The following is a 14,100-nucleotide window of genomic DNA, read 5'->3' as shown; positions in this document are numbered from 1 at the left end:
CATGTGGATATTTTTGAGCCATTAGATTAGATGGAGGTAAGAGATTTTATGAAATTTACTAACTTTACTTTAGAGGAGCCGAATCCATGCTTAATGTTCAAGTCATGCGTGAGTGGATCCATAACGATACTTTTCGAACAACATAAGGAAGTGCTTCCGATCACTTTGGATTCTCATGAACTTGCTTCCCTATTGGCCAATTTTGCTTCATCATTAGAAGGAGTGTTTACAGCCACTGTTAAATCCACCTCGAGGATATTGCACTTCAACCACAACCCAATCCACCATGAGCTACAGTTCAACCATAACTAAATTCACTTAAGGCTATGTTTGGTTTATGGAATCAAGCCCTTGGGGAAGAAAAGTAATTGTTCAGTGGGAAAGAAAAGTGATTCTCACATGAAATGAAAATTGAGTGGAAAATGGTTCCATCCGCTAAACCTAGCAAAACATCGTGTCGTGTCGTGTTCGTGTCATATTTACTTCGTTTCATATATTTATCATGTCACACGATAATAAACCGTTAAGTTATCGTAAACATTATGTTAAAACCAAAACCAAACCATAAATTATCGTGTTAACCGTCAAAACCCATCAAAAAATAATTATTATAATATGTAAATATTCTTTATTTCTTTTTTAAATTTCCTATAACGACGACATATAGATCTTGATGAATATATGTTAAAATTACACTTATTTTCTTCAGAGTTGAGTTTGTAGTATATGTATGGTGAAAGAGAGTGTGATGAACAAAATAGTTGCCTAGGGTTTCTTATAATAATAGACAAGAAAATAGAAAATTATACAATTACTCTTATGTTAATGAGTTTTATCGTATTACCGGTTTAACCCTAAACCAAACCATTAAAAATCGTGTTCTTATCATGGTGATCCTATATGAAACCAAACCTATAAACCTCAAACCAAATCCTTATAATTTCGTTCGTTTTCGTATCGTGTGTAATTCACTAATTCTACCAAGCCTACCTTCCCTTCACCACAAGAATTCAATTTCCCTCATAAATTTCAAAATAAAATTCGGCTGCATTCCTTCCAAACACTGGAGAGGAAAATTGATGGGAGTTGTAGTTTCCTCAAGTAAATCTCCTTTAAACAGTCCTCGTCGAGACAATACCTTATCGACTAGATATTTCTTCAACAAAATCGTGTTAACCCATATTGCGCCTAAAGACACTTCTCAAAAGTTTTTACCCCCACAACATATCAACACTTGCTTATACAAGAGCCTTCTATTCTCTCACCTTCTGTTACGTGTTGGACTTGCTATGTCGACATTCTATTTCCGTAAGATTATCTTCTTCTTTTATGAGTTTTAGCACACATCCACAAAGCAAAGTAAAAGTTCTATTTTAGCAACAGCAAGATACGAGCATGATGGGAGGACTCATCACTTCATAAAACAAATGATCAATGTTGAGAAAGAGCAGACACCATTTTTTTCGATTACAGAGAGCAGACACCATAGTGACCAATGCCCAAATAAATAAACAAGGATGCAGGACTCTCAATGCCCCAATAAATAAAAATTCACCTACTCTCTCTCTCTCTGATGAGCAATTAACTCTGGAGATGAAGTGAAGTTGGTCGACCAAGAATCCAAATTTAGCAATCTGTCAACCAACCACTTGCCAATTCAGGTAACTATCTAACTTCATGTCATCCATAGTACAAATTGAGCCTCATGTTCCAGCTGCAACAACCCAGTTTAGGCAATCAAGATTATCCCATGTGTCATCTAGAACAGTACAACATTTATGATGGACTTTCACCAGAATGGGAAACACTTGGACACTCTCTACTTTTCCATTGCTGGATCCAACCTTTGACCACTGCCAAAGCCGCCGTGTCTGACCAATCCATTCCCTTAAAGAGAAACCCCAGCTCTCAATCTCACGCACCACCTTACCCAACTTGTCATGTTCAACTTTTTGGGATCTGCTACTAAAATTGTCGGTCAATCAATGCTTAGCTGCTTCGACCCTCCTCACTTCTTTCACTATATAAACCCCATCTCACTCTCTTCTTCACTTCACATTTTCACAACAACAATCTCACAAACCAGAACACCATGAAGCTCGAACACCACCTCTCCCTCCTCCTCCTCCTCCTCTTCATCCTCACCCTCCGCTCCCTCACCCCAACCTCCGCCGCCTGCCACGTGGACGACGAAACCGGCCTGCTCGCCTTCAAGTCAGGCATCACAGCCGACCCCTCCAACATGCTCACCTCATGGAAGAAAGGCACCGACTGCTGCACCTGGTCCGGCGTACAATGCGACAACAACCGCGTCACACAGCTGTCCGTCACCGGCCAACTCGACAAGCCCAACTCCTTTTTATCCGGTACAATCTCTCCCTCCCTCTCAAAGCTCACATTCCTCAGCGGCATCTATCTCCAGAATCTCAGAAACCTCACCGGTCCCTTCCCGGCTTTTCTTTTCCACCTCCCCAATCTCAAGTACGTCTACATCGAAAACAGCAAGCTCTCGGGTCGGATACTCGCTTCCGTCGGCAACTTGACCCAACTCGAAGCACTCAGCTTTTACTTCAACCGCTTCACCGGTCCGATCCCGAGCTCAATTTCTAAGCTGACTCAGTTGACTCAGCTCAAACTCGGCGGCAACATATTAACCGGGTCGATCCCAAACGGCATCAAAAACCTCAACAAGCTCACATTTTTGACTCTCGAGCGAAACGGGTTGTCGGGTCCCATTCCCGACTTCTTCGCCTCATTTCCCGAGCTCCGAATTCTCAGGCTTTTCCGCAATAAATTTACTGGGAAAATCCCAGCTTCAATCTCTGCTTTGGCGCCAAAATTGATCTACCTTGAGCTTGGCCACAATGCATTGACCGGTCAAATCCCAGCGTTTCTAGGAAACTTCAAGACCCTCGACACACTTGATCTTGGTCACAATATGTTAACAGGCACTGTGCCGACCACACTTGCTAATTTGACCAAGATCTTCAATCTCGATCTTTCAAATAATCAACTTGTGGATCCATTTCCGCAGCTGAATGTGAAAGGCATTGAGTCACTTGATTTGTCTTACAACAAGTTCCATCTGAAGGAGATTCCGAAATGGGTTACTTCTTCGCCGATTATTTACTCTCTGAAGCTTGCAAACTGCGGGATTAAGATGAAGCTGGAGGACTGGAAGCCTGCGCAGACCTATTACTATGACTACATTGATTTGTCTTGGAATCAGATTACGGGCAGTCCGATTGGATTGCTGAACAAGACTGATTACTTGGTGGGTTTTTGGGCTTCTGGAAACAAGTTGAAGTTTAATCTTGAGAGCTTGAGGATTGTGCAGACATTGAAGCACTTGGATGTATCAAGGAATTTGGTATTCGGGAAGGTGCCTAAGGCAGTGATTGGGCTTGACAGACTGAACGTGAGCTATAATCATCTGTGTGGACAACTCCCGGCCACCAAGTTTCCGGCTTCAGCATTTTTGGGGAACGATTGTCTCTGCGGTTCTCCACTGGCTGCATGTAAAAAGGCCTAGGTAGTAAGTCAGAACAGCCTCATACCACATGGTCATGCACTCATGCTAACTTAGTATTTGTAGGCTTGCTGTTGGTGATTAAAAACACAAGAAGCTTGAAGGAAATAAAAGAGTATGGAGTGATAAGTTGGGATAAGTTCACTTGATATTAGGAGAAGGAGAAAAAACAAATCTTTCTTTATCTTCTATGTTCTGTAGAGTTTATGTTAGTAGAAATAAAAGGCAAATCAAACTTTCCTGTTATGGTAACAGGAACTTTTTCTGTAAGAGTCTACCCTATTTATTTAGCACTAAATGTCTTCTGGGATAAGTGAAACAATGCATAAATTACCAGCAAATGAAATACACTCTTACCATTGGTCAATTCCCTGGGCAGCTGCCAGTACTTGAATATTGGCTTCGACTTGACATGGGAAACAAATAACTGCACCACCATGCTATAAGAAAACAGAAAACCTGATAGCAAGTAGGCCGAGAGACTTAGACCAAGTCAATTGTGCCAAACAGCTGCTAGCGTGGTGCACAGGATTTACCAATAATCTCCACAAGTGCATACACCATTAGTGAAATGATGGAACCGCTTAGAATCTCGAATTATGATAGTTCGCTTCTCAATCAATGATATGAACTTTGCAGCGCCATGACAATCGCCACAAATTCGAAGGTTCTTGGTAATAATTATTGGCATGCCAGCATTAATCACCAAAAGGCCAAATGCAATGGCCAATTTTTCACTGTGCTCACTGATCATATCTTCTTTCACTGCCTCTTCAACATCATGTAGAATAAATTCTGTTTGAGACACAAATCCAGCCTTCCGAATCTTTCCAATCACTTCTTCCAGCTTGGCATATATCCTCACCGACTCGGGGTGAGACTGATCGCCCACAACAAACCGATGAATTTCATTTCTATACTCAATAAAACTGCATCCTGGGGTTCTCGCCAGACCTTTCTCCTTCATCACAGCCCTCACTTGCGAAGCGTCCCTCCATAAACCAGCTGCAGAGTACATATTTGATAGCATGATATAGTTTCTGGAGTCGGATGGCTCTAAAGCAAATAACCTCTCTGCAACTTCCTTCCCAAGCTCAATGTTACCATACATTCTACAAGCACCAAAAATAGCCCCCCATACGCCAGAGTTTGGCTCCATTGGCATTTGTTTAATCAGCTCGTAAGCATCATTCAGAAGCCCAGAGCGACCCAGAAGATCAACCATGCATGAATAGTGATCCAACCTAGGCTCGACTCCATAGACTTCTGACATAATGTTGAAGTAATTTCTCCCTTCCTTGACAAGTCCTGAATGGCTACAAGCACTTAACAAATGAGTGAAGGTGACATGATCAGGCTGTACACCTTTCCTAACCATGTTTTCAAAGATCTCCACAGCTTCTTGTCCATATCCATGTGTAGCATAACCTGCAAGCATTGCAGTCCAAGCTACTTTGTCCGGATTGATTAACTCCTTGAAAACCTCAAGTGAATAATCTAACCTCCCCAACTTCGCATACAAATCTAGAACTCCGGTTGCAACTCTGACATTTGCACTAAGACCACATTTGATGATTACACCATGGACACCCTCTGCTAGTTTCCCTAATTCTAAATTCTCGCAAACCTGAAGCAAGGACACCACAGTACCATCAGCAGGATAAACACCGGCCCTTCTCATGAGATTAAAGCAATTCAATCCCTCTGCCGCAGATCCATTTTGAGCGTGAATTGCAATCATTAGATTCCATGACACTACATTCTGCATCGGCATAGTTTCAATCAATCGACAAACTGCATCCAAATACCCCGACTTTCCATACAGATTGATCAGAGAATTCACAAGCTTTGGTTCCCACAACAAACCCAATTTCAGTGCAAGTCCATGAATGTGCATACCTTCATCAACAGCTCCTCTGCTAGCACAAGCTGAGACAACAGATATAAGCGTAACCTCATTGGGTTCTATTCCCACTTCAAACCTCATCCTAAATAAAGCATTCAAGCATTTCTCAACATACCCTCTTGGCGAAAACCCGGAAATCAAAGAATTCCAGGAGACCAAGTCCCTCTTGGGCATTTCATCAAACAGGTTGAGTGCATCTTCAGCAGAACCCATCTTAGCATAACACGAAACCAGCTGATCGCCAATGAACCCATCACTGTAACTGTAAGACTTGATCACACATGCGTGAATGGCACGGCAGTAGGAGACAGAAGGGCAGGAGCTTATAGCAGAAATGAGAGCAGAAAGAGGAGTCTGTGGGTTTGAATGTGCATTATGGAATGCTTTCTGGGTGAAGAGCTTGTAGATACATTGTGGGCTTTGGATTTGATGAGTTCTGAAATGGAAGGGAAAGTTAAGCAGAGACGATGAACAAGAACGTAGTCTTATCATCTCCCATTACTCGCTCTTTTCTAAGATGCTTTAAGTTTTGAGCGCCCAACTACTCTGCTCAAGTTATACTGCCCCAAACGGTGTCGTTTATTACTTTATTACGTCTAAATATAGTTGTATACAAGTTGGATCATAAATTCAACAAGTGATCGCTTGAAACCCTTCAGCACTTGGATTAAACATGCCACTGAATAATGTTACATAATCTGTCAGGGTCTGTGCCTCTGTGGCATAGGTCAGAATACAAAAGCTGCAAAGCCTTAGAAAATGGAGGAGGGCATGGACGGGTGTAGTTACACAAAACAAAGGCAGCATATATTGCAGTCTAGTTCAAAAGAAGTAGGTTCTGAATTCACCCGGAGGAAGACTGCGAGTGTAATGTCCGGCATTGATGCCAACTGAAATACCGGTAAAGCTGTGGGCATCTGATCCAACATGAAGTTGGTGACGATGTATCAAATTCTGCAATCCACTGTGGGTTTGGCTCTCTGTGCCATCTCGGGCCAGCTTGGCAATTTCACCTTTCATCTTCTTGGTTCCTTCCTCAGTTATAGATGCTGGGAAACATACACTTTTGATTTCGGAAACCAACGATGCATACCTTACCATTTGCGAATTCCTGTCAGACAAATTATGAAAGTTCACTGGCTTCCCCACATCCAATGTCCATCGCTTCAGAACCAAGGACTCAGGTAACTTCAATATCAGCTCAGCTTTCATTACAGAAAATATATGAGCACAAGGGATTCCGTCCGACTGAAATAGTTTGCATGAACACAAGAACCACACTTTGCTTATATTATGGTGGTAGTTAACAGTCCAATGCCTGTGCGGCAAGTCATATTGGGTCAGGTGAAACACTTTACCGTCCCGTCCTGCATATGGCTCAGACTTGGTGATTATGTACTTTCTCTCCCAATCTATCTGGTGCATTATCAGCAGGTAGATGTCATGAGTGAAGATGTCAGCTATCTGCTGCTCCAAAGATCGCATGTGAGTAATAATGTCTGGCTTTGAGTTCTCGCATTTAAAGTCATCAACACAAACAATATTTCTCATTTTCCTCAGGGTCTTGTCCATTCGGGGAATATATTCACAAAACCTGTCATACTTACCGACTGCATTCTCCAGATTCCTATGGATCCCCTGGCAACGTTGCATGCTACTCATTCCACCAAAAAAATGACCCTTAAAAAATGCTTCTGCCCATCTCTTGCGCCTGTGGTACATCATATTAATCCATGAATTGTCTTGAAGCCCATAGGTCTCTACCATAGACTTCCAGCCCAGTTCCCACTCATCTGGTGGTATAGCATTGTATAAAAATTGACTGAAAGCTTTCTCCACGTCCGGATCCTTAATGATAGTAGCCAAGTTCTTCTCAATGTTCCATGAACATAGACGTTGTCGGGCCTTAGGAAAAAGTTCAGCAACGGCGTTTTGAATTTTGTCATCCCCGTCAGTCAAAACCGATCTTGGTTTTTTGTCCTTCATCGCACCCAAAAATGTTCGCAAAACCCACTTGTAGGTATCAATGGTATCATCAACCAGTATTGCAGATCCAAATAATACAGTACCCCGATGGTTATTTACACCAACAAACACAGCAAGCGGCCTCTGGTAAATGTTTGTCTTGAATGTGCAATCGAAGATCAATACATCCCCAAACCTAGCGTAGTCCAGCGATGAACATGAGTCTCTCCAAAACAAATTTCCAAGCCTGCCTCGTTCATCCACGCAGAATTTACAAAAGAAATCGGGATCTTCTGCAGCCCTTGCATTCATAAAGGCAATTGCCGCTTGTGCGTCACCATTCAACAAAGCTTCTCGGTGTTCTACGTCCACCTTATTATACAACTCCCTCCTCATTAAATCGACAAACTCATATCCACCTGCTGGATGAACTATATACTCATATGCAGAAGAGTTTGTGATTGAGTCTTGGTGCATTGGCACTGTCTGCCCCAGATCCGATCTATTAGTACTCCCAAAAGCAAGTCCACCTGCTGGTTCAACCATATGCTGAGATGCAGCAGCAGAGTTAACGGAACCTTTGCGCCTTGCAACTCCCTGCTCCAAATCCGATACTGTAGTTAAATCCACAAACTCATTTCCACCTGATGGGTGATATGCATATGCATCAGATGTTTGGATCGACTCTCTGTCTTTGCGTAATCCAACTGCGTGCGCCAAATCCAATTCTGTAGTTGAACCCCCACAGTCATTTCCACCTGATGGGTGATTATCATTTGCAGCAGAGGTTTGGATTGTGTCATTGGCTTTGGGCATTGCAATTGCCTGTGCCAAATCCAATTTCTTGCCAACACAATGAGAAATTAGCGATTTCGCCTTGTTAGACTCTGGTAATAACTCGTGGCTGTGCTGAGTAGTAAAATATTTCACGTAATAAGCAGCAAGTTCCTCGGAATACTTGACACCAAATGCAGCCATACATTTCTCTCTCATGCTGGACCTGGGTGGACGAGTTTTGCACGAAGCCGCCCGTACTTCTTTCTTTCTAGCTGGTCTCTTTTCACCTTCTTTGGAACACACCCACCCTCTTCTTCGGATAGTGCCAGACAGGTCCTTCTCACACCTAAATCTCCTTATCCGGAACCCAAGTGCAGCAGAATAAATTTCATAGAACTTTTCAGCATCCTCAACAGTATCGAAATAAGTCCCATCAAAGTCCTTGAGTGTCAGCTCACGAAAACTTTTCCCATTGTACTCAAAAGGGCCATCTGCTCCATACGTTTCTCTGGTGGTTTCAAAGTCTTCTGTCTCCTCCATGTTGCAATAGTCTTCTTCACCCGACTCAACATCAACGAAACTCTCATTGTTACTCATGCCTACAACAACCTATAACATCCTGACAATATCAACATAATCAAAGATAAATAAATAAAGTTATCACAAACCACTCTACAATAACAACACTGTTCATCATAATCAGACTATATACTTGAGAATTGTAACTGCAAGAGGTTCACAGCTTATGTCTAGATCCCAAATATATACCAAACATCAACAACGAAATTATAAATTCAAAGCATAGTCAAGACCCAAAGCTCATCACTTTCTACAACATGGTGATTGGAAATTATAATCTTATCAAATTTCTACCCAAATCAATGTAGAACCCTAAACCCCCAAATCTCAGTACCTATCAATGGAAATGGAGACTCACCGATCAGTGGTGCTTACATAACCGCCTAAACGCCCAATGAGGAAAATCCAACTGTCTCTCTATCAACGAGTAGCGAGCTCGATCTCCATGAAAGACTGGGACAGAGCTTCTCTGTGTTTTGGAATTTCAGTAGACTCAAGCGTGCCGAAATATATAGTGCTCCTCCGATCCTAACCGTTGCTATAATCCAACGGCGTTATTTTGACGACGTAAAGGATTGATACACCAGTGCAAAAATCCGGTGCAGTAACGCACACGGGAACAACGGTGCACTTGAGAATTTTTCTGCTCTTTCTTAAATAGAGAATCCAATCTACCAAGCGCTCAGCTCCGGAGACTCTCTTCCGAAATCTCTGAAGCTTCTCAAGGATTGGCGACGGTAAAGCTTCTATCTTTTCCTAAAAATGTTACGTGTATTGTCTTAATTACGGATAAGTCCTCTAAGTTTTCTTGGATGCTGCTGTGATTCTTTCTCTCTGGGGTTTGTTGATTTTCATAGTTCAAAGGAGTTGTTGGTTACATTTGACTTGTAGGGTAGTTGACTATTTTGGAATACTTAATCATATTCAAGGACTTATTGATTCATGGGAATTTGTCAGTAGCAAATTTATGAGGTTGATAAAGAAAATTTGAAGTCTTGCTTTAGTTTTTGGATTTCCAAACTCTGTTATGGTAATGTTTTTAGATGAGTTTCGGTTTATGTTGCTACTTGGTGTGAGAGTACAGTTTAGAGTATGAGTTGAAGTCTAGAATTGTGTGTAATAATGTGTTAAGAGTATTAGGATAATAGATCAACCGAGTGAAAGCTTGTTTCTTTTGCTTTGCTTTCCGTTGTAATTAATTGGTTGTTTTCTCTTTGGGTTTGATCAAATGAAAATGACAAGGACAAAGGCTGGTTCTTTACCCACTTAAGCCGAGATAGAGGCCTGCATTTTGTAATATATATACCAGCCTCAGTGAAGAATAAGAATAGGGAGGTTAGACAAGTTGGACATTAGTTCCCTCAAGATCATGATCTGAGTTGGGGTCTGTATAATGCTTGAAAATTGCTAGAATAAGACTCTCAAAAAGGCAAAGGGATAGCACCTCCTTTCTGTTGAAACTGGAAGTGAAAGATGAACTTTGTGATGTAGGAATTGTAGATGCTTGTTGGAAATTCTTGCATAGCTTTGTGGATTAGTTTGGAATATTATCTAATAGAAAACCCTGAGGTTATTCAACTAGGTTGGTAACTTGCTATTGAGTTTTCAGTTGTAGGAAAATTCCAGATTTGTTTCTATTGATGTTTAATACATATGCATGAAACATGTGTTTTGATGTATTAAGCCTTGTCAACCATTATCAGTTGTAATTGCATATGATAATTTTTTTGAATATGGGTTCAATCGCATATAATTAGTTCATCATGGTTTTGAATGCATTTTTAACTATGCATTCTGGATTAACAAGCTCCATTCACTGGAAGATATAGGCTTTCAAATGCCAAGAATGATTTGCTTGGTCCAGACTTAAGAAAATTGTTATCTTGTCGATGAATTGAGTTCCAGAGGCTTACCCTTTTTATTGGATTTAACCTCCAAATGCTGAACTTTGTTGGGTCAAATCTAAAAAGTGTCAAAAATGTTATTGGCATCGGCTCATGGTTTAATTTATATTGAAGCAAGTAATAAGCACTTGCCACTTAGGAAAAAAAGTTGTGATTTTCTTTACTTATCTTTTTAGGGAGGTTTTTCCATATCTTATAAATTATAACTGAAGATGTTGTTATGCAGGGTACATGTTTCAAAACAATTAATTCATGAGGCAGGGTGTTCTGCAATGGATTTCAAGCAAGAAGAAATTAATTCCGTAACTATGGACCCTAAAACTAAGAGGATTCAGGATTCGTCTGTTAAGATGAAGGTGTTGTTTTTTGCCAGGGCTCGGGACCTTACTGGCTTCACTGAGATGCCACTGGAGGTATCATCTGGTAGTACAGCCAATGATTGTTTAAATAAGCTCATTTCCATTTTCCCTAGCTTGGAAGAGATCAGGGGGTGCATGGTGCTTGCTCTTAATGAAGAGTACACAACTGAGTCGGCAGTTGTGCAAGACAAAGATGAGTTGGCCATCATACCTCCAATCAGTGGTGGCTAAATGCATCTGATGTAACGAGGCACACAATTTAAGGTTATTAGGACATTGTATGATCTTGTACTTGTTTGTACAAAACAATGAATAAAAAGGAATACCAAATAGATAATCGACTGTTGTTTCTTTAAGTTTAGCAACACGGAGAATAAAATGCACTTGCTGCAGTAGTTGTGCAGAATCATTGTGCTATCTTCAAATCATTTGACTTGGCATACATCTTACGACAGCCACTATATAGTCTAGGGAAAGTTACCCTGGTACATCCTGTTGTAAACAGCCACTATATAATCTTGGTGCATCAAGTGTTTGGCTGTTAATCGATCAGACCTTATTTACTCATCGCATGAATTTGTTTGGTTTGCATGGTGACGTTGGAAAGATCATGATCTTTCCTGAATTCTGTTTTAGATTGAAATATTGTTGAGTATTGTGCCTTTTTATGTATGTGAGAAAAGTGAAATGGCATAATAATCTTAAGTATTTTCTTAAGTGATCTGACCGACTTTGCCATTAATATATATTTGAATGCCTTTAGTATTTCCAGTTGGTGAGCCTCGTACACATTTGATATGCATGAGACTAGCATGATATAGAACTAATAGAAGTAGCCGTGCTATTGTTCCCCATATGAAACCTGCAGGTGATGATGATAATACAATTTCATAGTAAATGTAGCACATAGAGAAAGCCCTTATAGCCTTGCATTCGAGAAGGAGTTCAACCTTTTCAATCTCGACAACAAATGGTGCAAAAGAGACTCCTTTATAGCGGTTTGTTTTCGCCCCCAACAATGACATTTTACATGCAAAAGAGGTACAAAAATACACTGTTTAATTCCAAACAATGGTTATGAGAGCACAAGTACACTCATATTTTATTTATAATGAGTTTTTGAGCATCTGTGAAGAGGAGAGCATTCAATATCATAGTAATGTGGGGGTAAATATCCCTTACTACTATTGTATGAAAAAAAAAAAAAAATCATTATATATCTTGGTTATGTGGGGGTTGAACATTTTTATCTATCTTCATTACTATAATGCTCCTATGAGAGATTGTGTACTTTTACTCTCATTTGGAGTAACATATGCTCCTATGAGAAATTAATTATCAAAGTGTAGATCGTGAGCATCAAAGTGACATGGCACAAATAATAACTAAAGTAATTCATTCCTATAGTTTTAAAGAGAAGACTATATTATATTCTAATTGTCGAGGAGAATGTTTTAAACCCGGAGTCACTTAGGGAAGAAACCCAACTTCTATGATTGAAGATCTTATGAAGAAAGTTCAATGTTGTAGAAAAAGTCCATATTGCGGGACTCATTTACATAGAACATTTTAGGGAGATATCCAATATAGATCCTCCCGCACATTCCTAAGATTATAGTGTTATATTAATGTGAGATTAAAGAAAAGTGTTTACCTTGAATGATTTTTGAGGCTGGCAATCTCCTGTAGGGTATTGTCACATGTACTCTTGGATAAATTCAACTAATTGAGAGTAGTTGTGAGGCCATAAATAGTGCTACCCCGCGCCTAGTTTATGTATCGATATCATGTGTGTGATAATGTGTAATCTGATTAAAAGGGGTATAATTCAAGACATAGTTCATTAAGGTAAGATTTATGCACTACCACAAATCACAGATGTCTTTGCATAATGCATAAGGAACACAAGAAGTGATGCAGGGTGATGTCCTTCTTACACATCTTACAATTATAAACATAATTAATTAAAAAGGTGTAAAGAAAAAACTTGTATAAATATTTTGAACACACGTCTTACAATAGGAAAACTTACCAGCCTTGAATACACATCGCTTTTGATATGATGTGGTCTCTGATCTTTCTTGACTATTACATAAAAGAAAACCCTAAGGTAGTCGCACAATTGTGTCAATCAACTCTTGTTAAGTAACACACGTTATCAAATCCGTAGTAAAATCAGCAAATAAGAGATATCGCACATGCATATATTGATCATGTTGTTCTTCAAGCAAAATGTTGCATTGTGTAAGATGTCTTTTGCAATGTCTTTGTATACGCGATGTGGGAGGGCAACATCTTTTCATCTTCCCATAATGGATATTAGATAAACAAAATTGTCAACTTTTTTCACAAAAAAAAAAAAAAAAAATTAAAATCCAAATCACTCATACATCCCCAAAAAAACAAAACAAAAAGCTTTCGATAAACACAACCGAAACTACAATCCTTATGCTATAAGTTCATATTTAACATCTCTATTACCCCTCACAATAATAATTATAAAAAGTCATTATACTTGCATGCAAAATCAGTAAGATAAGCGGCAACAAACATCAGAAAACAACAAAGGACTTTTAAAAAATCTCTTCATTGATGAGAAAAATCTTACAAACAACTCTGACAACTACTCCGAAAATGATAACCTTTTTTATAAAAACACCTCATGTAAAAGAAAATACCACAAAATTAATTAGCAATCCTAAGTTGCAAAAGACTAAAAAAACGTGGATGTACAAATCATGGGAGAAGCTAGAAACTTATAGCAACGATGACCAAGACGATATATAGGAGCAAAAGATGAAACCAAAATTAACCTTTGAAACTTAACGTTAACAAGACAATACCCAAAAATCAAAAGGCATCATTTCACATTTATTTGTGTATAATTTATATACATAATTATAGTATCAGTGTGAAAAATCAAACTTAATTTTATTATAAAATCTAATATTGATATTGGCCAGCAAGCCATAAAGCCTCAAAAAACGGAAAAGTGCATGGTAATAAGGTTGAAGTTTCCATCAAATTCGTTATTTCTTGTACTTGAATATAGGAATTTGGAGCAGAGAAAATGAAGGCGAA

General features: G+C 39.6%; 4 protein-coding genes across 4 annotated transcripts; 2 read left to right on the top strand and 2 right to left on the bottom strand.

The window, feature by feature from the left end:
- The first annotated feature begins 1,886 nt into the window (after nt 1-1,886).
- Nucleotides 1,887-3,794, top strand: LOC101305229 (probable LRR receptor-like serine/threonine-protein kinase At4g08850-like). Its single transcript, XM_004290195.1, has one exon. It carries the CDS (start codon nt 2,093-2,095, stop codon nt 3,530-3,532), a length of 1,440 nt encoding a protein of 479 aa, XP_004290243.1. The 5' UTR covers nt 1,887-2,092; the 3' UTR covers nt 3,533-3,794.
- A 267-nt stretch (nt 3,795-4,061) lies between these two features.
- On the bottom strand, nt 4,062-6,647 carry LOC101291019 (pentatricopeptide repeat-containing protein At5g40410, mitochondrial-like). The gene is made up of 2 exons (XM_004292346.1): nt 6,529-6,647; nt 4,062-5,871 (listed from the first exon to the last, which is right to left on the bottom strand). Exons 1-2 carry the CDS (start codon nt 6,645-6,647, stop codon nt 4,062-4,064), a joined length of 1,929 nt encoding a protein of 642 aa, XP_004292394.1.
- A 19-nt stretch (nt 6,648-6,666) lies between these two features.
- Nucleotides 6,667-9,258, bottom strand: LOC101290727 (protein FAR1-RELATED SEQUENCE 7-like). The gene is made up of 3 exons (XM_004292345.1): nt 9,115-9,258; nt 7,043-8,796; nt 6,667-6,899 (listed from the first exon to the last, which is right to left on the bottom strand). Exons 2-3 carry the CDS (start codon nt 8,772-8,774, stop codon nt 6,892-6,894), a joined length of 1,740 nt encoding a protein of 579 aa, XP_004292393.1. The 5' UTR covers nt 8,775-8,796; nt 9,115-9,258; the 3' UTR covers nt 6,667-6,891.
- Nucleotides 9,259-9,442: 184 nt separating this feature from the next.
- Nucleotides 9,443-11,350, top strand: LOC101304926 (molybdopterin synthase sulfur carrier subunit-like). Its single transcript, XM_004290194.1, has 2 exons — nt 9,443-9,493; nt 10,887-11,350. The coding sequence occupies exon 2, from the start codon at nt 10,933-10,935 to the stop codon at nt 11,248-11,250; it is 318 nt and encodes a 105-aa protein (XP_004290242.1). The 5' UTR covers nt 9,443-9,493; nt 10,887-10,932; the 3' UTR covers nt 11,251-11,350.
- Nucleotides 11,351-14,100: the final 2,750 nt, after the last annotated feature.

Source organism: Fragaria vesca, linkage group LG2 (genome assembly GCF_000184155.1).
Source record: "Fragaria vesca subsp. vesca linkage group LG2, FraVesHawaii_1.0, whole genome shotgun sequence".
Taxonomy (NCBI): Eukaryota; Viridiplantae; Streptophyta; class Magnoliopsida; order Rosales; family Rosaceae; genus Fragaria; species Fragaria vesca.
This window is presented reverse-complemented; position numbering and strand designations above follow the sequence as displayed.